Raw genomic sequence first — 24,462 nt, 5'->3', positions numbered from 1 at the left:
GGGGGCAGAGTTAGGGTGGAGAAGGGGCGGAGTTGGGGCGGGGCTAGGGGTGGGGAAATGGGTGGGGCCAGGGCCCGTGGAGGGTCCTCTTTTTTTATTTATGAGATATGGTAACCCTAGGTGACATTGTAAATAAGAAGCGGGCAGCATTATCTCCCATAAATGTAAACAAACTTGTTTATCTTAACGATCGGCTGAACAAGAAGTAGGACTGAGTGGACTTGTAAGCGCTAAAGTTTTACATTGTTTTGTTTTTGAGTGCAGTTACATAACAAAAAAAATCTACATTTGTAAATTACACTTTCACTATAAAGAGATTACACTACAGTACTTGTATGAGGTGAATTGAAAAATACTGTTTCTTTTATTTATCATTTTTACAGTGCAAATATTTGTAATAAAAATAATATAAAGTGAGCACTGTACACTTTGTATTCTGTGTAATTGAAATAGATATATTTGAAAATGTAGAAAAACATCCAAAATAATAAATTTCAATTGGTTTTCTATTGTTTAACAGTGCGAATTAACTGCGATTAATCGACAGCCGTATTCATAATGTATGTATTCTACAGCAGTGGGAGAGGAGCATGATCGCATATGGCTGTCTGATATTTTATCCAAGAGCAGGCAGCAGCACACCTCTATGCCAGCCAGTACCTCACATGCTCTGTATTGCACTCATAGGGCCAGATACTCAGCTGATGGAAATCAGCATAGCTCAATTGACTTCAGTGCACATATGCCAATTAAAACTAGCTACCGTCTGGCTGCTACTTTGGTGTGTTTGAGTCACCAGATGGTGCAGGTACTTCTCTTTCAACACTAGGAAACCCAAACAGCTGGAATGATTGAAAAATTAAAAGAAACTAGTAAGAAATAAGGAGAACTTAAAGAAATTGCTTCTTGTTTTGAGGTACCCTTAACTCTATTAAACAGTTCTACTAAAGCTTCTTGATAACTTTTCACTCTGTTTGAATATTTGCACTATACTGCTTAAACTCTGCTTTTATAAAGTTTTTCTCTTTCCTTTTTATTGGCTTTTTTTTAGGTAGCACAGTCTGTTCTATGAGTTCTTCAATAAATAACTTTTACATTGATCTAAAAATGTATTTTCATTTTACACATTTGCTTTGATGAATATTTTATTTTTTAAAAACTTTTTTTTACACAAGGCACAGTTGGAAGAATTGAAATATTACATATCTGGACTTACTAAGGTCTTTATTGTTGTGGGGGGAAATATTTTGTAAGAGTCCTTCATTTTTACCTCTGTTCAGTAGAGCTGCCTTTGAAAAGTACCCAGTAGGGGAGTGTGCTTTTCTGTTACCTGGTCCAGGTCACCTTCTTGTGTTTAAGTAGACTAACCTCACGCTGAGACCTTTCACCTTCAATAATTTTTCTGAGAGTTACTTTATTATTACTACTACTACTACTACTACTTTGGGTGCTGTTCATATTGTATAGTGCTTTTCATCAGAGGTTCTCAAGCTATTTTCCAAATGTTAATGCAGTAAGCCACATGACATTCCTATCTTGCATATGAATAAACTGAGGTACTCGGAGGTCAAATGACTTGCTTGAGGAATTTATTGACAGAACTGGGAACAGAAGTTGGCAGTCCTGTCTCCAGTCCCCTGCTCTAACTACTAGGCTGCATTTCCTCTTGCTTTAGAAAAAAAAGACTATAATTACATAGAAAAGAAAATACCTACACTTAGACAAGGAGCATATTTCTAAAATGGATCAGAAAAAAAAATCACTCCTTATTCCTCTCAATTCCCTGTTGTCGTGTTGGGGCCTGATTCTCATTTCACTCAGTGAAAATCATGAATAACTCCACTGATGTCAATTCAATTATACTGTTGTAAAACCACTATATGTGGGATCAGAATCAAGCCTCATTTTTTTCACTAGCCCTCACTTAATCTATGTTTTAAAATGTGTATTAGCTGCACCTTTTTACTATTAACTTTTGGGCGTTCAGCATTTTGTGTTTTTTAATTTCCTCTGCTGTCTCTCTGTTGATTTTCCAAGGAGTGCAGGATCCCAGTTTGTATTACCGACTATTTCCCTCACATTATAGAGGAGGAGGTTGGGTCTAGTGGTTAAAAGCCAGAACCAGGAATAAGGAAATCCTGAGTTCTGATCCCAGTGTTGACACTGATTCCCTCTCTTGTTCAAGGCCACAGATGCTTAGCTCTCTGTTTTAGATCCCCAGGCTCCAAGTGTGGGGCTCATACAACTTACCTACATCACAGGGGTATTGTGGAGATTAATTACTTAATATTTGTTAATTGCTTTGAAGATGTATAGTGCTATGTAAGTGCTAAGTATTGTTGTAATGTTGTTTCCTTTATTATAATAATACATCTCATTATATGGCAGTTATTTGCAATAACATTTTAGTCCCTTTGCAATAAAACATCACCACCAATGCACTTAACAAACCACCACAAATAATGCACCCGTTTAAATTAACAGGCTAACAAAACCAAAGTACTATCACCAAAATACACAGCTGCTTTCACCAGCACAATGTACAAACGAACCTAAGTGAACTGGCTCAGTTGTTACAATGGACTTTGACTACCACAAACTACAAACCCCAGCACATAACACTGCCAAAGAACCACACATGTTCCCCAGATCTGAAGATCTGACTCAGGTGTGGCTACGTATCTCTGTAACCTTTATTTCCACCTGGTATTCTGATCTGCATTTGTAGAACCTCTTGTCAATTCCTCCATCCTATAGAAAAAAAGGAATTATCCTCTATAGGTTCTTATACTGCTGTCATCACCATGGTATCTGGGCACCTTCCTGCAGCGCATTAAGCAACATGACTAACATCTGTTTCTTCTCTCATCCTTTCCCAAGGAGAGAAAAGTGTGTAGTGGCGTGTCTTGTTTTGGGAAGGATTTTTTTTTTTAAATATAAACCTGTTGCCGTATATTTATGTTAGAGAAGGAAAGGTCAAAGAAATGTGCCTGGCACATGGAGTGGAAAGTGGTGACGGTTGTGGTGGTCCATAGTTTCAGGGGAAATTCATTCCACAGTCTCAGACTGGCCCCCGAGCAAGTTCTGTCTCTCACACAGACAAGCTTTGCCCTTATTGTAGAGAGTTCCATTGCGCCAAAGAAGGGTATTTGTCAACCACACTCTTAATCCCAAAACCATAGGCAAACTTTTAGATCTCCTGGGCCCAGTCTATGGAGTGCTTTAAATATAAAGGCACTTGATTCGACTTTTGGACTTGATTCGATATTCTATGGGAAGCCAGTGTGGAGGGTCGAGGACAAATGTAATGAGTTAGCAGAAGCCTCTGTTGCTGAGGAGATGCACTGCAGTGTTCTGTACCATCTGGAATTTCCTAGGCGCTGAAAACTTCACGCCCCAGGAATATTGCAGTGCTGTAGTCCCACTGAGGGGTGACAAAAGTGTCCATAACTCCACTTGGTCTAAATGCTTCTCTGAGCATACGTTTCTTGTTTTATGGATTTTTGTACTGTATTTTCATAATTAAAGTTCCCTCTTTTATAAATTATTTATATTGTGACATTCTTAATAGCTGTCCCATAAGTACCTCATCTTTCACTGCTCCAGCATTGGGTACTCTAAGACTCCCCCACCCTCTCAGGTTCCATATTTATTTATTTGTTTATCTCGAGTAGTGCCTAGCTTAATTCAAGGCTCTGTACATAATTAAAACCAGAATTATTTCCATATCAAACGGTAACATTCATCTTACAGAAGTGCCTATATGCAACACTGCTACACAAACCCACCAAACACTAATGATGACAAGACGACCACATTAGCCCCATTGCATCCTCCCCCACCATCCCATTTCTTCCCTAAATGTGCAGAGGGTGGGTGTGTCAGAGGAATATTTCTCCTTCATCTTACCCCATATGTTTTCACTATTTCCACTGTCCACGTCAGCTTACGCTAATTGTGTACATACTTTTGATAGAAAGCAGTACACCATCTCCTTATCTTTCCTTTCTAAATCCTATTGCTCTGCTGGCACTTCAGTTATTTGCTTCTATAATACCATTTCAGTCATAATTGCACTCATGCATGAAAACCTCTAGTTCATATTGTATATTTACCATGTTCTAAAAACATCCCAAAATGTTTTATCCACATTTCTCCTTCGTTCTTCAAGCATTACCTCTATTAGCCACATTTTCCCTTTACTTTTTCCCATGACTTACACAGTCCAGAATTTTGTTCCTCTGCAACTGACTTGGAAGATCAAATATTTTAATGTATGTGAAGTACATGCTTATATTATAACGGATGTGGACCTTGAAAAATTAGTTTTTTCTCCAAGGTGCTGCAGGAAGGTGGTTTTGCAGGTTCAGTAGGTAGTGCCCTCTTTTCTGAGTCAGTGCGGACTAAATCCCTCACTGTGCTGCTTGAGCTGCCATCTCTCATATAAACCATAAAACTGACCATCCCACGACATTTTTTTTTACTCCATTCTCCCTTGAACTTTGTGAGATGCAGTATTATCCCACCGTAGGTAAAGCAGAAAAGCCCAGTATTCAACTCACCTCCTTAGCCTCAAATTGAAGGATAAGACAAGGTTCTTTCATATTTTCTAGTTGTCCTTACCGTAGCACCATGGGAGCAGAGTTTAGATGATCTGGAGGAACCTTACATGTGGACTTGTACAACTTTTAATTTTCTATGGGGAATATAAATAAAGCTAAAACCTTAATTTCCATGTTTGTATTTGTGAGAAAACTACAATGTTCTCAAGGGTTTTCTGGCAGAAGTAAGTCTAACTCCAGATTAAATAGTCCTCCTAGCCCCCAACATTCTTATACAATATCCTTTTGAATCATTTTGAGATGAAAGTGATATACATTATTTGTTCACTCCATCAGCTGATGCTAACCTCAGTCTCAGTTTGAGGTAGTTATCCCTTATGCAGAGCTGGAAAGAGCAGTATAGGGTCACATTTTTATGTCAGTACTGAAGCCCTAGGGCAGTAATTGTAGGAGACAGTCTCCATAAACTAAGTATAGATTATTAGGAAGGAGGCTTACATCCAGGACCTATATTAGCTTTCTCTGAAATGCTGCAGTAGGTGAAGAAAATATAAAACAAGTAAGTAAAAATAGCCTGCTGAAATATGTCCGTCCCCAGATGTGCTCAGGGTGCATCTAAAAATAACAATGAATACCACCACCTTTGCCAGTAATTTTTGGACAAGGATGAAAATAACCAGGGGAAGCTACTAGCCAGGTACAATAAGAAGTTTGAAGCCCTTAACTATGTTTCAGTGATACCCGAAATATCAGTTCCCAGGTCCAAGCTAAGATCAGTTCACTCCATTAAGCACAGATTCCTAGTTGTCACATTGGAGGTGGGAGAGATGCATTTCAATCTGGATTATAGTGTCCATCGTAGTGTGATGTAGTGCCATTACAGAACTGTGGGAAGTAGGGGAAAGTATTTCTAGTGCTTTAAAAGTTAGGAACACCTTTCCACGGCACCATTTAAGCAAACCATTTAAGCATATGTTTGAATCCATACCTATTCAGCTAAGTACATAGTTAACTATGAATTTGGCTCAGAAGAAACATAATTTGCTACCTTATGCAAACCTTATGCAAAGAGGCTGGTCCAGATACAAAATGGAATTTTATTATCTCTATATTACTTTTATAATGATATAGGAGAAGATTGTATCAGTTCTTGTGCTAATGAACAGTTTATCTCTTCTCGCTAATTATGCCTCAGTCAGAGTGGCAGTATATTTCTGTCCCTGAATATGATAAAACAAAGTCTTAAAAGAACAAAACCAAGGGGATTGTATTGATGTACTTGATAGTCTGTTAATCACCAGTGTATCTGGTACTGTACGATTGGTCATATGGTGGAGCTTTCAGAGGCCTGTCTATCAAGGATGTCAATCAAGGATGTTCCCAGAGCACTGTGGCACAGTGTAGTTCACTGTAAATGAACAGCTGAATAAAAGGCACATAAACAGAGCTCTGTTAGAGATGAATTTACATCTGTAACTGGGGGAGTCTTGAGGCGTAAAATAAATAAATAAAAAGGGCGGGAGGGGGTGTCACATCATAATACAGGCACAGTCTGTTCTTTTGGTGATTCTGAGGGACAATCACTATTATGTTTTATTATTTGTGTACTGTATGTCACCATCATACCATAGTATTCTGCAGGATGCAATGTTATGTGCACTGTGATGCTGCAGGCATCAGTCTGTGACGCCATCAGCCACAAATCGTGTGAACCCAATAGGATTGCCGGTTACGTAACACAATCCAGATTTAGTATTTCTGGGCAAATTTTAAAAATTAAAGGAAAGTTACAGCTCTCCAACGTAGGCACATTCTGGGGAATGCTGAACAGAAGAAAAACTAGTTTGGTTTCAAACTAAATTCCAAATAAAATAAAGTGATTTGTTGGAAAAATTTTAATGGGTTAATTTCTTAATTAAGCTCAAAGATAGTTGCCAGCCTGCTTTTCTCCAAGGTCAAAAGAAGTGTACTGCCAGGACTGGAGCCCATGAATTTGTGAGCTTGATTTAGATTGGGAACTCTGGATTTTCACTGAAAGAAATTCATAATAATTACTTAGGACTTTAGTTTTATTTTAGAAGTCAAAATGAACCCCATAATTGATTCATTTTGCCCATGACATTCAGCTGACACAATTAAAACTTGCTCAGAATTCCTGTCACTCCTGTAGTGTTATGCATTGCAATTAAGATTTCTGCAGGGTTTCAACTGTATGTTTTACACTGACAGAAAATTAATCCTTTTTGAACCCTTGTCCTCTTCAAATACTCTAACCTTTTTACGCTTATAGTTTTTATAGTTCCCTATACTTTAGAATTATTGCCACTAAGAAATGTAGGATAGATACCAATTTCTTATGCCCATCACAGAGCATATAATTGGAATAAATACAGCTTTAATTAATTATAGAAACCGTTTTAATAGCCTACATCAGGGAGAGAATTCCAGGCCAAATCTTAGGCTTGGTTAGCTGCAGGCATAAGATTTTGTTCAGACCAAAAAGTTTGGACGTATATCCATCATGGCAATAGAAGAAGTGCCATTGAACAATGAGTTAGAGCTTCTCAAGTTCCTGAGACCAAGTACCCCTCATGAAGAGAACGAAGTGCAATGTCCCTTTTCCTGTTGAAATCAGCAAAGGAATCACAGATTGAATACCACCATAGACAAGGCTCTAAGAGCCTGGTGACCCTAACCTGAAGATCTATTCTGACCCTCAAGAAGGAGGAAGCAGATGATATGTATCTCCTGTGAATTTACCTTGTGCAATGACTCTTATTGTTTAAACCTTTCCAAAGTTAGGAGATCTTTGTATTTGCGGTTTTGATTTTAGTCCATCTCTAATATCTCTATTCAATATGACATAACTAATCTTTATCAATCTGTATTCATTTCAATAATCAACTTGCCCATTTCTTATTACTACCTCGTAGAAGTAGCTTTTTAAAATTACAGTATAAACTTATATTTGAATTGGATTCAGAGAGTGCGGTTCACCAGCCCTTTCCCATTCTTAACAAAACAATGTGAAATCCAGTGGGACCTTTTCTATAAGTACTAGAGGCAGAGCTGGTAGCACTATCTATTATTCAGGTTGCCTGACACTTCCCATTATAAAACCCTATTTGCAGATCTTATAACTTATCCCAAATGGTTAAAGTTTGGCTGACGTTTTCCTTACTGGGTGTCTGCCTCAATGATTCAGCCGTTTCCAAGAGCAAGGCTAGGGAACAAATATGTTGTTTTGCAATATTAAAAAAGTTCTGGCAACCTTTTCTTTGAGACATTCTAGCACATCTCCCTCCCCTATGCTTTGGAGCTTGGGAAGGGGGGTGGCCTTTGTGTCACGGATGTGCCTTTTGCTGTTCCTGTGAAAATCTGCCCAAGTTTGCCCTCAATATAAGTCTTTGGCAAATCTCAGTTTGCACATGCTCAGTAGAGACTTCTTAGAGCTTAGTAACTAAAATACCTGAAGGTTTTATGCATACTGAAGAACGTGCTCCATCCCCTCACAACTCCTGCATATGATTTGAATGTGCATAGGGCATCCCTAAAGAGCAACTGAGCATGTTCCAGCCCAGGGCTATAGAGACAAAGCTGGACTTTCCCTGCAATGGCTACTCTAGGCCATGCTGTGGGTCAGGCCCTGGAGCTGAGAACAGGGAGCTTGTCTCTCCTGTGCTTTCACTGATCCTCCCTCCTGGATCCAGGCAGCCTAGAGGAGGAAGCCATCTAATTTGAATGCAGAGGAGACAAGAGCCAGACAGAGGGAGAAAAAAAGAGTAGATTGGGACTGAAATAGGAGAGTGAGAAACCGTGACTGAGATTTGAGACAGGAGAGGCTGGAGACTGGGATTTGGAACAAGAGGAGGGGAACAAAAGCTGCGAGGAAGGGAAGATAGATCTGATGAGGAGTCAGGATATGGGGGGGATCTAGGAATGGCTCAACAAAGGGAGTAGGACAGGGATCCAGGGAGGGTATGGGAGACAGTGGAGACTGAGGTTGGATGAGGATCCTAATGAGGGAGACTGAGACTGGGAGCCCACGAGGGAGGGAAACAGGCAATGGGGATGACTGGATGCTGGGAGGAAGGGAAGAGACAGGTCAGATTAAGAGCCCAGAGTGGGAGAGTAGGATTGACTGGGCAAGGAGACTGGGAAGAGAAATCTTAAGAGTGTAGACTGGGACAGGCAGGTGAGGAGAATTGGACTGGGATGAGGAGCTGGGGGAAGAGAGGTTGGCAAGGAGGGGGCAGAAGGATCTGTGTCAACTAGAGCACATTCCTCCCCAGAGCCTGGAATGGAACCCAAGATTCCTGAATCTTCACCATTCCTCTTCTGTCAGCAAATATCTGTGAAACCTGACAAAATTTGACAAAGTGAGTCTCTCAACCCCCATTATTGTTGTTCCACAGGGAGGACAACAACCTTCAAGGCTATCAGTTACTCCGTTAGCTCAAGTGGCAGAGGTGTGTGCCGTGGATTTAAAGGTTCCAACCCTGCTAATGAACCATGTGGGTGTCAGTGTGATATTACATGATAGAATTTCTGTTTTTTCAGTTTGCCTTTTTAAAAACCTAGGGAATTACACAAACACAAAACCCTGACTTTGCACACTCAATGTTCTTTTAATGTAAAGCAGTGAAAAGTTAGGAAATGCCAAAATTAAGGTGTCTGTGCAATCTTAATTTGGCCCCTTTGTTAGTGTGCATTCTGATGCAGTCCTTAACAGCATTAACACATACTAATTTTCCCCCCACAGGACCCTTACCTCATTCAGTGCACAGGATGGACCTACTCTGGGGGTGAATCGTGGTTGCGTAGTAAAGGAGACTGTTGTCTGTGGGATCCCTGCTTCATTTGTTGCAGAAGTGAGAAGGTGTATAGTGAACAGGGTGGCCACTGACGCATCTCCAGAATGCAAGACACATCCAATTGGTTGTCTCTGTCCCCGCCTATATGACCCTGCCCCTGTCAGTTTACCATGTGCCATTTTGCAGAGCATGCCATCCTGCCCTTGCCAGCGTACTCTTGCGCACACACTGTGTGTGAGTTCATGCCAGTGGGGGCAAAGCAGCATGCTGTGAACCATGGCATCCTCTGCATGTGATTCTGGACAAAACTATGTCTGATTTTGTATCAGTACCGGACAGGGAACAAACCAAACAAAACAGAACTGTCCATCTTAAAACCGGACAAATGGCCTGCCTAGTAGTGAATGAGGCAGGTGATTCAGTAAGGTAGTTGAATGCTGCTCTGGGAATTGGATTCTATCACTGTGTCTGCCACAGAGCTCCTATGTGATGCTAGTCAAGTCACTTAAACCAGACTTTTGACAGGTGATCACAAATTGTGTAAAAAGCGACAAAGAGTCCTGTGGCACCTTATAGACTAACAGACGTATTGGAGCATGAGCTTTCATGGGTGAATACCCACTTCGTCAGATGCATGTGTGTTTTCTCATTTCCTGGGTATCCAACTTGAGACCCTGAGGTCTGATGTGCAGAAGTGCTGAGCACTCGCAACTGCAGCTGAAGATAGTGGGGGCTGTGCTATGAACACACAGAGCTATGCAGTGCTTAGTACTCTGAAAAATCAGGCTTAGGGGTCTGAAATTGTGCACTCAAAATTAGTGGAAACTTTTTACCTTACTTTCTTTGTGCCTCAGTTCCCCATCTGTAAAATGGGGATAATACCACCCCTCATCTCACAGAGGTGATGTGAAAAAAAATTAACTAATGTTTGTGAAGCACTCAGATACTGTAGTGATGAGCGCCATAGAAAAGCCCATGAGGAAATGAGTAATTTTGACTTCAGAGCAAGGTTTGAGCAGTGTGCAGTAAATAAGGCCCAGGGCCACATGTTGAAGAGTGAGGAGAAAACATAATATTGAATAGCTGTTCATTATTTGAGCACCATTTGTGTGCTGAATGAGACAGGGGTCCTATGTAAAAAATAGTATGTTATCATGTAATTAAAGACTGTATCATGATACATACGTAGGAGGGGGTTGAATTAATGGTGCACAGGCAGCCTTAATTCTGGGATTTCCTAACTTTTGTCTTTGCAACCTTAATGTTCTTTGGACATAGTTTTTCGAGTGTAATATATATAGAGAGAGATGAGTGTAAAAAGGTCAATCTAGCTTTATCGCTATATGTAGAAGGTCAAATCTGGTTATATATTTGACTTTGTATATAACCAGATTTAACCTTTTACCATTGCAAAAGTAAATATGTAAGTGCAACTTTTACTGGCTGGAAAAAATTGCTGGTATAATTTTCAGAAAATAAATTAGCTTTTTTGAAGAATAAAATTGCGTCTCTGTATGTTGTAAAATCCAGAGCTTAGAAATGAGAACTTTGCAAAGAAACTCTGCAAGGATCAAAGAGAACAAGTTAAATGTCTTCTTAAAAAAAAATCTTTGATCAATTACATTGGTAGCCATTAGGTTAGCAAATATATAGTACAGTATCGTTTTGTTGGGATTTTTTTAAATCAGCTCCATTGCATTTACATTATTTTGTAAAAATGAGGTTTTGGTTAACCATTTTTTGACGACCGAGTCTGAAATAGTCCTAGAGATATTATGAAACTTTTCTTTTTATACATTTTTATTCAGTGGTTACATAAGGTGCTTGGCTGTCTGGTTCTTGCTCACATGCTGAGGGTGTGTAACTGATCACTTTATGTGGAACTGGGTCTGGGAAGGAATTTTCCCCCAAGTCAGATCGGGGGGCGGGAGGGGGCAGGAGTGTCACTCACCAGGAGAATATGGATATCTCTTACTTAATCAATTCACTGCCATTGCAGAGGCCTCTGGCATTGGTGTGCCTTGGTCCCTGCTATTCTCTGCCTGTGGCACAGTAGTTTAGTCTCCTGTGGACTATAATACTTTGTTCTAATTTTGGTTGCTGGGTTTAGTGTATAGGTGCTGGGTGGTGTTGGTGGCCTGACTAAGGTTAGACGAGGTGATCTGGTGGTCCCTTCGGGCCTTAAACTCTTAGTTGTAAGAATTCTACCAGATATGTGCTGACACTTAGTAGTAGGGACAGAACTGATTAATTTTAGCTATCCCTATCAGAGGCCTGGACCAACAAATCCATGATATTAACAAGTGATTTCTTCTCAAGTCAATCAGAATTTTTTAACAGTATTTAACTCCTTCTTAGTAAAGATCCTAGCCTACCTAAACACGTACTATAAATTGCTTTTCCATCAGTGCACTGTGCATTGTTCAGGTACCAGGCCCTTGCACATCTGACTTCAAGCTGGTGTGGAAGTCCCTTCCACAAAATTTCAGTACCGATGGCTCAATATTTTAAAAGTATGAATGAAGCATTTTGTTTTCTTTAATTCTTTTACATTTATTGCATTGTGTGATGCCTACAGTACTTTGTACAGCACCTTGCTGTAGGTAAAAGGTGCTTTATAAATCATACAATAAGAATCTACCTTCCCACAACTGTCCTGTCACCTCCCAGTCGATCATTTACACCTGTCTTTGTAAGTTTAAATGTTTTATGTGTTTGAATACCTATAAGTGTGTCCATATATATAATACACTCAGGTGCATTCTGGCATGACTGTTCTGTGGACCACAGAATTATCATCACACTCTTCACGATCCTATTTCATCTGCTCACATGATGGACACCTTTGGAATGTACGGACTGCATTTGGTTGCAGTTTGGAAGTGGCCAACAATTCAACTGAGCCTCATGTATTTGTTCTGTTATGTATTTCTCACAGACATACAACAGTTGAAGATGCCCAAAAGTGGAAGGAAAAAATTTGGTCAAAGACTCCACTTCTCCTGTTGTGAAAAGTGCCATAGAGTCTAATGATAATGCAGAGCAGAAAGAAACTTAATTTTTTTTAAGGGTGAAACGTTTTCACCCGGCAAACTGCATGGTATTTCCTTGTAGCTACCTTGGAATAAAGAAAGGCTGAGTAGACCCCAGCAGAACTGAAACTATGGTCATGTGGAGTCGAGGGATCCCACGAACAATGCCTATGCCAAACAGCCAAATACACCTAGATGAATAAAGGAACACGTAGAAAATAATGGAAAAAAATCTTATGATGAGCATTTCACAGGTATAAAAATATATTTATAATACTGCTCTACAGCCAAAATGCTTCTGAAATAAATGTAGTCAAACTTTACTAATTCTGGGTCACTGAGAACGAAAATGATGCTTAAAATTGTTGATTGGCTCTAGTTTTCAAGATATGCTATTGGGTCAGTATATACAACCCTTGACTTGGGAATGGCGGAGGATAAGTGAGTTATAAAGGGAAGGGATCTCAATTTAAACTAGAAATGACTCAAATACATCTTTGACTGGATCTATGAATAAATCTATGACTGGGTTTGGACAGTACTTGCTTTTTAGGCAAAACAATGAATGAAGCAAACTGAAGCTGGTATTGCGTCATACATGATCTGAATTGCATCATGTTATTCCTAGAAGTCATGGATGATGCAATCATAACGAAGCTTACATCACTCTGCTGAACAAATTGCCCTATATCAGCTCTAGAAATCATACAGTGTCGTGCTCTCTTATTTGTCAGTGTTTGATTTTGCAAAGGGACACATTTCTGTTTAGCCAAAGTGAGCAGAGATGCCTCTTACTTGTGTGAACAGTGCAGATAACTTCTGCTATGTTTGTGGTGAAGTGACTTTTGCATCACAAAAGCGCAGTATAACCACTATGGTTAAGAAAGCCTATCACCTTTATTTTGGCTGCAAAATTGGAGATCAGGACAAGAGGTGGGCCCCACACATATGCTGCAACACTTGTGCAACAAATCTTCCCCAGTGGTTGAACAGGAAAAAGAAATCTATGCCTTTTGCAGTGCCAATGATTTGGAGAGAGCCAACAGATCATACCAGCAATTGTTACTTCTGCATGGTGCCTCCAGTTGGGAAAAGTGTGTCAAAGAAGAAAAAATGGACTGTGCATTATCCAAACATTCCATCAGCTATACGCCCAGTACCCCACGGAGAAGGACTGCCGGTTCCTGATGCACCAGAATCATTCTCACTTGAGTCAGACGAGGAAGAGGATGAAACTTCTGGTCCTGAACCATCAATCTCACAGGACCCACATTTTCTCCCATCGTTCTCCTCTGAACCACACCTCATAACACAAGGTGAACTGAATGACCTTGTCAGGGATTTGGAACTACTCAAGAGTAAGGCAGAGCTGTTGGGCTCCAGACTACAGCAGTGGAATCTCCTGGCAGGTGATGTTAGGGTTTCCATGTTCCGTTACCATCAAAAGGATCTTGTCCCATTCTTCTTTATGGAAAGTGATCTTGTAGCCTGCAACAACATCGATGGTGTGATGGCAGCCCTCAATATCGTTCACGATCCAGATGAGTGGAGACTGTTCATCGATTCATCGAAGACGAGTCTTAAAGCTGTTTTACTGCATAATGGCAATGTTCTGCCATCAATTCCAGTTGGTCATGCAGTCCATATGAAGGAAACCTATGACAACATGAAATAACTTTTGAGGTGCATAAACTATGACCAACATCAGTGGCAGCTTTGTGGCGATTTGAAGGTTGTTGCTCTCTTGCTTGGTCTGCAGACTGGATACACAAAGTACTGCTGTTTTCTCTGTGAATGGGATAGTCGTGCAAGAGATTCCCACTACATCAAGAAAGATTGGCCACTCCGACAGTCATTGGAGCCTGGGAGGAAAAGTGTTCAGCATCCACCACTTGTTGACTCAAGAAAGATTTTGTTACCACCCTTACATATCAAGCTGGGTCTGATGAAGAACTTTGTCAAGCCCATTGACAAAACACAAGCAGCTTTCAAGTACCTCCGTGGAAAATTTCCAAGGTTAAGTGAAGCTAAGATAAAGGAAGGTGTCTTTCTTGGTCCTCAGATTCGTGAACTTCTTCGAGATGATGCATTTGACCACGCACTGCGTGGCAAGGAAAAGACGGCATGGAAAGCCTTCCAGTTAGTGGCAATAAATTTTCTCAGAAACAACAAGGCAGACAACTACAGGTTGTTGGTGGAAAACCTCCTCAAGGCATACAAAAGCCTTGGTTGCAACATGTCACTAAAGATACATTTTTTGCACTCTCATCTAGATTTTTTTCCACCGAACTGCAGAGCAGTGAGCGACGAGCACGGCGAGCAATTTCACCAGGACATTGCAACAATGGAGAAACGCTATCAGGGCAAATGGAGCCCATCAATGCTTGCAGACTATTGCTGGACAGTGACAAGAGATGCTCCATTTAATGAATACAAGAGACAAGCCAAGAAGCGCCGAGTAGACACTGAATAGGACTAAACTATGTACATAATAGTTTTTTGCCTTTTGTTTCATAATAAATTTGATTTATTATGCTTTGATTATAAAATCCTTTTGCTGATTTTTAAAGTGTTACATAAACAGGACAGGTGAAATATTATCATGTAAAGCAACCATAAACACATGAAAAGACCTAGGTTTACAATTTATGATTAAAACTTTACTATCTACACAATATACATAGACATCAAATGTAAAAACTTACATATCTTAGAAACAGTAGCCAATCAGTTGTTTTAATTGTCATATTTGAATTCAGCACATCAAAATACATAATAAATAGCACATTTTAACTCTGAAGCAGACGACTTCTCAAAAATTTTAGACCAGTGTAATACCTTGTTAAAAGGATAATTTCAGACACTAGGTACTTGGCAGATATTTTAAAAATCCCATAAAAATGCATTATGTATGCATGTGCAGTAGGGGGATGGTTGCAACATACAGAGTTTATTTCACTGTCATACATTTGTAAAGAAAATACTCAGTCTCTGCTTGTTTGAAAAAGTCCAAAATGATGTTGGCAGCAGAGGTTAAGTAGTTCACAAGAAAGGGAATGTAGCATGTCCCTTCCAAGTCATGCTTAGTCTGTTGCTAGTTAAACAGCAGACCAGACTTTACTTTATATATACTTGTTTAGGAAATATGCCTTATCAGCATAGTTGTTTTTCTGCTTCACACACATCACAGTCATTAAACAGGAAATCATCTGTCATGGTCGGTCATTCTAGGGGATTGATGGTAATGAATGAATGAAATTACACATTTTAAAAAAACCTATTAAATCATCTAATCCTCCTAGCAGCAGCTGACAGGGCTGTTCCCTACAATAACAAATTGTTATCGTGTTCTTTGTAATTTTGAATGACTCAAGCAACAAAAATTCCACTAACTTACTGTATCTTAGGCCTTATTGTTAGGAAATATTTCCTGATGTTTAACTTAAATTGTCCTTGTGTGGTTTCATATTATTATTCATAGTTATATTGATGAGGACTATTCTAAATATTCCTTTCCCTCTTTGGTGTTTATGCTCTTCCAATACTTGTAGATAGGTTACGAGGTTGTCTTTAGTCATCACATAGCCAGACTATATATTGGAAGGCCTTAGTTCTTGTAATCTGTCTGCATAAGCCAATGCCTACAGCCTACTAACCACTTTGTTCCCCTTCTCAAAATTCCCTTCAGTTCATCAATGTTTTTCTGGTACTGTGATACCAAGAACTGCATGCAGTTTCTATTCACAGTCTCCCTAGTCTAGTGCCATTTAACAGAGAGTGAAAATTATACCAATCTTTGCTTCACTGCACCAGACACCTCCTGTCAAATAATGTCACATTTTTGTGACTTTTCTTTAAACAGCTCCTAGGGAAGATGATTGAAACTTGAAAGCTGGTGTATTCATAGTGTGTAGGTCATAGATTTGCCTTTAGATATATGGTGAAAAACAGATTTGATCTGGTAAAATTATAAGTGTTTACAAAATGCACTCTGTGCATATGTACTGGATTATGTTAAACAATAAAACTAACAGTCTCCCAGAAGAGCTCTATGTAGCTTGAAAGCTGGTCCCTCTCAACCAACAGAAGTTGGTCCAATAAAAGATATTACCTCACCCACCTTGTCTCTCTAATATCCTGGGACTGACACAGCTACAACTAGACTGCATACAATCTGCCAACGCTCCACTTGTGATGTGCTTGCATAGGTATATGAGATGAGAGTGGAAATTTTGTTGAAGATGTCTCAGAATTCCTGATACATGCTTAACAAAATGGAGTGAAATTTCAGTGTTCATAGGTAGGGGATTGTGGAAATACGATCTTTTATTATATTAATGTAGAAAGGTACGTGTGGAATGAAGCCCCCTTCCCTAAGTAATGGGCAGGGGATTCAGCCCCCATATTCCACAGGTGTCCTGAGATTCACATGTATCTTGGGATATCCACAGAAAAGGCAGAAACATCTGTCTGAAGGACGTGGGTATGGCTCCCCCATTCTCCAAGATATCACAGCTCAGGAGATATACATTGTTTTCACTCTCAGCAATGGCTGCATACAAATTCCCCTAAGGGTGTTTGTGGTGCAGCATCAAAGGCCTGTTTCTGCTTGGACCCCTGGAGAGCATATAGCAGTGTATGGAAGTTACCCTGCTCCTTTCTACCTCCACTGCTCTCTCACTACTGCCTGTTTGGTGGGTCCCCAGGTGCAGTGAGCTACCATCCACTCCATATGTTCCCCACTGTGGTCAATTTCAGTTTCTAAACTGGCAGTGTAAATATCAAATATTTCGCTGTTGCATATCTTGGCTAATCTCAAACCAAAGTAGAGCCTTCTGAAACTATATGTCTTACATGCATCTGACGAAGTGGGTATTCACCCACGAAAGCTTATGCTCCAATACATCTGTTAGTCTTAAAGGTGCCACAGGACTCTCTGTTGCTTTTTACAGATCCAAACTAACACAGCTACCCCTCTGATATATGTCTTACAGTTTGCTAAATCTTTCAACAACCGTACATTTTGCTTTTCTATTGCACCTTCCATCCAAGCATCTCAAAATGTTTTCCAGGCATTAATGAATCAGACGGATTAATGAATAAGGATTTTACAAGGAAACTGTGACAGAGAGAGGTTAACTGAGTTGACTAAGGTTACAAAGCAAGCCAGACATGGAGTTGAGAATATAATCCCTGCTTCCTGATTCTTGCCTTTAATTGCTCAACAACACTCTCTTGTATGTATAATATAATTTTAAAAACCATTTCAGTCTTCTTTGTATAGCTCATTTAAACCAACATTTCTTCCCCCACCTAAATTTAATTGATGTATGTTTTCACTGAGGAAAAATAATCAGTGTATATTATTTTCACTTTAAGATTGTTTGCAGGGCTACAGTGTTATGATACATTATTTAATGTAACAAGATTTTTTGATGATGCCACAAGAATTGTTTACACTCTAGTTAGTGTTTTCAAAAGCTAATCGACTATATTATCCTGTAATAACAGACCAATTATACATCTCTTTTAGGCAGGATATTTTTCTCCAAAATTTGCTTTTATAATTATACACACCTCCATTAAGACTGCAGAGTATATTCTCAATAAATGGAAAGGATTCACTAGAGAGAATACTTATTAAAATGTGCAGGCAGTTCTGCATTTTAAAAAGCAAAGCTGTACTTCTCAAAGCCTTCTGCATCTACAGAATATAAATATTGAGTAGTACATCAGGTATTTAAATAAGCCAATCACAAAAGGATTTTTAAAGCTGATTTTATCTTATGTTATTTCTTTTCTTTGTCTCCTTTCTTTATTGCTTTTTAATTCTCTCTGTTTCCCCCACTATCGCTCCAGATGTCTCACTCTTTCACTTTGCTCTTCTAAACAAGTCATCCTCTTCTGTAGTGACATACCGCTCCTGAGTATGGTCTCATTATGGCACGGACAATACTAGGATGAGAGCCATACTTGCTATCCCCATGTTTAAACAAACTACCATAGCATATATTTTGTGTGTGTCAGTTGTGGGTTGATGTTGTTTGAACACGGTTTCTCTGGAACTGAGTTTGAAATGTATTTAAACTCTGTTTTGAAGCCAGTGTAGACAGGACTTTCAATCCCAATATTGTATCCCCAATCTTTTGCGAAGCCTCCTCTTTTGGTTTCTCCTGTTCTCATTCAATTGCTTTACTTTTTCTATCAGTTCTGACTGTACTTCCTAGATCCCAATTTGGTATTATGTCGTGTCTCTTTCCTGTGTCCTTCCCTCATAATACGCCTTATTTGTCTCTCTGGGCACTATCGGTGAAATTCTGCCCCCATTCAAATCAATGGGAGTTTTGGCATTGACTTCAGTGGAGTCAGAATTTCATCCTACCTCCTTACTCTGACCGTGCTCCATTCTGGGCTCGTTTAAAACCTTCTTGCAGAGGTTCCTCTTGCCAAGAATTCAGTACGCTGGTTCTCCAGCTGATCAAGGAGATTCTATGCTCTCATCTTTCCTTCCACAAAAGAAGACCCATGTGATATGAACCTGAACCCCTTCAATCAGGTCTGTCCCCTCCCTGATTCGGGATTTTAGGGCCACTCTATAATAGGCTTTTTTTAACAAACACTCACCTATTCCAAGCTGGGGGTGAGGGGTGTGAGAAAAATCCAAGACAATTTGGAACTAACAAGACACTTGCAAAACTTCACTGTTCAGTTGCACTGCTTTTCTTGCTTCCTATCCCCTTCTTGTGTTCTCCTTGGATGGTAAGCTCTTCGGTGCAGGGACCGGGCGTTTCCTCATTTTTCTCTGTAAAGCATCTAGTGCGCTGCTGACACTATTTAAATCATCATCATCATCACAATCCATTGTCATAAAGAATACAGATCTCAATGGGAAGGTGGGGGAAAGACTTAGAGGGTACAGTGAATATTAAATAAGTCCTAAGTGTGCTATGAGATGTGGTTGCAAAAATAACCAGTGACATTCTCTGGCTATATGTCTTATACAGAGGATTCTCATGCAAAGGAAAGTAATAACTGCTATACACAGCATTGATGCAACCACATTTTGGCAGAGACTGCACCATTCTGGAGTCACCACTAAATTAATACTAGAATAGACCAATGGAGGGAACTGAGGCACTATCACTGGAGCGGGCATTCAAAAGGAGGTTAGATAAAACTCATGTGGGAATGAAGTAGGGAAAAGTTTTGCCTGATGTGTAATGTCTGAATACTTGACTCAGAGAGTCTTTTTCATCCCTTCATTTCATGATTCTGTGGCACGCCAATTGAACGGAAATGGCCCCCCTCCTAATTTTTTTATTGTGTGGCATCATTTTATTTTCAGACTAGACTTAAAAACAGAGGTTCTGGTCTGCATGGCCATTAACAACCCAGGGCAATTTCATAAAAGTATGGACTTTGTTCTGAAATGACCCCTCTCCAAACAGCTCAGCAGCATGCTGGGTGTTGATTTGTGGCCACTCTCCACCACGCAGGTGGCTGCATTCCAGTGGAGCTAAATATTGTTTCTAAAGTACTTTCAGACCCCTTGGGAGGAAAGGTGCTGTATAAACGTTAGACATTTTTATTATTACCAACTCGTCAAAAAGTGAAACGGTGATATTTTCAGTTAACTTTTACTGAGCATGAAGTGCCTGGTTATCTTGTGCATATGAGCTTAATTAGGTGCTTATGAATATCACAGTATTGTGCAGGGGTGTGGCTAGAATGATGGTCCGTATGAGGCATCTCTGCAGCGGGTCCTCCTAGCTCTGCTCAGGGAAAAAGGAAGAGTCTGGAGCAGGTAGAAAGATTTTTATTTTTTGTTTGTTTGTTTTACGGATATTTTTCATGGAGTCTTTCAGTTCTAGGTCACGGGCTTGACTTCCACTCAGGTCAGCAATGGCCAAAAATCACTACCCTCGGATGGCTGTTCGGTGGCCTTTGTGAAATTAGTTTGTTGTTTAAGAGTCCCAGAGGTAGCCACTTTACAAATAGCTCCTCAGTTCATGTTCATTGGCTAGATTAGTCGCATTCGCATCAGAGAGAGGCCAAGTATCTAATGGGACAGGGAAACTGAATTATTCCCTCTTCCTCAAGAAAAGCTTTGGGGTACATTAGTGGGCTGGTGGGAGGCTGTGCTTGTTGCTGTACTTGTTTTGTAATGTCTGGTTGGTCTGCAGGGTTATCAGTCCCTCACCTTTCACAAGCACCATTTTTTGTTCAACATTTTCAACATCTGCCTTTTTACCACAGAGGCATCAGAGCTTTGCAAATTGCACAGGCAAATATAGGTCCACATTTATCCTTGGCATAAGCAAGTGCAACTCCATTGACTTCAGTGACTTTAGTTGAGGTGACTTCAATGGAGCTGCGTCTGCTTATGCCAAGGGTGAATTTGCCTCATGGAATGTGATACTGTTGACATCATGGCACATGGTGCACTGTTCACATACCTCAAAAAAGGGAGAATTGTTTCTGCCTTAACCACACTTTGATGTCACTGATATCTATGGTTTGAGATTAGGTGTTAGGGCTTTTAATAAGTTCTGTTCTGTAGTATGAAAATTATTTTCAAATGATAAACATTTGTTTCTTATATGTGTTTGAGTGATTAGATAATCTCTCGGAATGTTACTGTTGTTTTTGAATGAATGTATATCTGAGTTAGTCCATTTGGTAGGACAGTACAGTGGCTTTATTTGCCCCTGAAAAAGTGCATTACAGTTAAACTAGTCTTGTGCTTCTTCTGCATTATAGGCAGAGGTTCAAAACTTAAAACAGTTCAACAGCCAGGAGTTACATTTGCAGAACAAATGCAATACGTTTCGAGATGTCATTGCAGACATCTTGATACTGTCCATTGTTTTGACAGTTAGAAATGGAATTTTCCTTATAGAAAGGCCCTATAATATTTTATATAAAATAAGCTTTCTTTATAGAGGTTTTTATACTAACCTACAGAATTCTATAGATAGAATTTTCTATTGAATGTAGTTGTTTTTAAAGTAATTTCTATAGACCTCTGCTTAATTTCTCTGGAACGTTCTTGACTTCATCTCTATACAATTCTACTGGACTTTCCTATAAAAGTTATCCCCAGAATGGACAATGACAGCATGAGAGACTTAAGGGTATTCTGAAAAGTTAATGAGGGACATTTTTGAGTATCTGACTCAGCTGCAATATTGTGTTATAATTATATTACATGTGTTTGTGTTATAAAAAAAACAACATAGATATCTTTTGAGCTCCAAACACATGGTCTTGAAACATACACAGCAAGGTCTGACTGTGACAGCAACTGTCCATAGTGTCTAAAATGACATTGATCTTTTCTTTTCTCTCTCTTTTATTAACTCTAGGTGTTCTCTGCCTGCCAGACAGTCTGAACCTTCACAAAGACCAACAAAGGTCAAATAAGCCTGGCGAAGTACAGATGTTTAGCCAATCAGAGTTAAGGACCATAGAGCAATCCTTGCTCGCTACCCGGGTGGGAAGCATTGCCGAACTCAGTAAGTGCAACATAATTTGTTATTTTTTCCTCTTAAAGTAAAACAAAAAACCCGATGTATTATATGTTTCTATAAAAGACAGGCTGGAGCCTAGGAGTGCTGTCAAGGGAGACTTCTTTAATAGTGGGAAGAAGGAGGGCCTTGTTTGCTCCACAGCGATCCCACTGGTCAGTTTGGAAGCTGAAGGGTGGTACAAGGCCTTGGAAGAGAAGAGGGTGAGTGTGTAGATGATACTCACAAACATACAAATGACTCCATTAGAATTTCAGAAGATCCTTCATCCCCACTTTCTCTCCCCCCTATTTCCAGTGGGAGAAAAAACAAAATAAAACTTATAGAACACAAATCAGCTGCCTGGAAAATAAATTATTTGTTATTAATCAAACACTTTTGGGGCAATATGATAAGCTGCTATACCTGTCACAGTTCTAAAGCTTTGATTTCAGTACAAATACATTATTTACAGTTCTCTGAACACCACAGACATGTTTTGTTGTTAGGACGCAAACGCTTTGTGAATCCTAATGCAATGTAAAAACTCAGGGGTTGAAGGTGCGTTTCTTTTTAGGGTTTCCCTGAAGGCAGAAAGCTGATATCACATGTTTATACTGTATCCTCAAATTCAAATATTTAGCTGATTTGGTAGCCCTATTCATAGTTGTAGTAAGGGCTGCTTTGGAATGAGGAGCTGTAGCAGCACATTCCAAGATGGTGCGGTGGGTCTGGCAAATATATATATATATATATATATATATATATATAAATATATATAGTTGACAAAAAACACAGACAAATTATTCTTCAGGGATGTAGGTGGAAAAAGGTACCCCCCAAGCAGGGTAGATTGATTAAAATCCAGGAGATTTAAATCAGCGATTTAAATCATTATTTAAACCACCAAGTGGAAAGCCTCAATTTAAATCATCCATTTCAATCAACTTTTCTGTTTGTACTTCGGTTATTTTCTAAAGAAAGGGTGCATTGTCATTGATTAATATAACCATTAAATATGCTGATTTACAACTAAATAGAGCTTTTATATAGATTTGATACTTCTTTTTATTACATAACTATATACATTTATATGTAGGCGAGTACACTATAACTATATACATTTATTTAAGCAATTATATAGCTTAACTTTTTCAGATTCTTATAAATTGTACATTTTTAGTATGCTAGAAAATGGTGACTGATATACTGCTTATTTGCTAGATAATTCACTTTTTGCTCATGATTTGTGTCAAGCGATATTAGGATAGTAACTGGAATTTAATTAAACCCACAAAACAGCATATCAGACTTAGAAAATTAAAATTAAACAAAACAATCTTAAAGTTTTGGATACATAAACTTCTCTTATCAAAACACGTCTAACATTTACAACTAAAAGATTAGAACAGATAGTAGATAATGTTTTCACCCCTCAGCTCACAAACAGAGGGATTAACTGTAGTCAGAAAATTAAACTGATTATTTCAGGTCAGCCTGGAAAAATTTTCAAATATTCGTAAGTAAAAGGGCCTGGAGCTTAAGTTCCTACATTCCTAAGTCTCTTGAAAATGAGACAGTCTCCTAAGATACTTAGGCTGACCCACTGTGCCATATTTATAAAGCTTGACCTCAAAAGTTAGATGTTATTCCCGATTCCTTCTTTATATCAAAAAGCAGCCTCTAACTCAAAGTTTTTGATAGAGACTCGTAGATTTAGTTTTATTTAAATGTTTTAAGAGACTATAATAAATAAAGGCCTCAATATATTTTATATTAAACTCAGGTTTCATTTTAAACAGGTTTATTTTTAAAAAGAAAAATGTATTATATTTTAAATAACAAACTCAAGAAAATTGGATTTAAATAAAAAAATCATTGATTTTTATCCACCCTGCCCTCAAGTCAATGGGAGCTGTGTGCAGATATCTGAACACATAATTTGGTGCCTTAAGCATAGATAGCATTCAAAGAGAGTCTCGAAGCAGGGAGCCAATGCACCTCTCCTGCCACCATGTGAACACATGCCATAGAAGAAGAGTTAGTAGTGTGTGTGTGTGTGTTAGGGTTACCATACGTCCAGATTTTCCTGGACATGTCCGGCTTTTTGGGCTCCAAATCCTCGTCCGGGGGGAAATCCCAAAAAGCCGGACATGTCCGGGAAAATGGGGACCGGCGGGGCTGGGCCGGGGGCTGGGCCGGGGGCCGGCGGTGCTGGGCCAGGGGCCGGCAGCGCCGAGCGCTGGGGGCGCCGAGCGCCGGTGGGGCCGGGGGTGCCAAGCGCCAGTGGGGCCGGCGGGGCGGGGTGCCGGGGGCCGGCCCCACTGGCGCTTGGCACCCCCGGCCCCACCGGCGCTCGGCGCCCCCAGCGCTCGGCGCTGCCGGCCCCTGGCCCAGCACCGCCGGCCCCCGGCCCAGCCCCCGGCCCAGCCCCGCCGGTCCCCATTTTCCCGGACATGTCCGGCCTTTTGGGATTTCCCCCCGGACGAGGATTTGGAGCCCAAAAAGCCGGACATGTCCAGGAAAATCTGGACGTATGGTAACCCTA

General features: G+C 39.8%; 1 protein-coding gene across 2 annotated transcripts in view; it reads left to right on the top strand.

Annotated features, from left to right (window-relative positions):
- BTBD11 (BTB domain containing 11) overlaps positions 1–24,462 on the top strand; it is a 281,768-nt gene that overhangs the window by 146,539 nt on the left and 110,767 nt on the right. For both annotated transcript variants that reach the window (XM_034778075.1, XM_034778064.1), the window contains exon 2: positions 21,774–21,923. In XM_034778075.1, the coding sequence (XP_034633966.1) occupies positions 21,774–21,923 (150 nt within the window). The remainder of the gene's footprint in view (positions 1–21,773; positions 21,924–24,462) is intronic.

The sequence above is a fragment of the Trachemys scripta genome, chromosome 1, assembly GCF_013100865.1.
Source record: "Trachemys scripta elegans isolate TJP31775 chromosome 1, CAS_Tse_1.0, whole genome shotgun sequence".
NCBI classification, from domain to species: Eukaryota; Metazoa; Chordata; order Testudines; family Emydidae; genus Trachemys; species Trachemys scripta.
The sequence above is the reverse complement of the archived record's forward strand: the minus strand, read 5'-3'. Positions and strand labels throughout refer to the sequence as shown.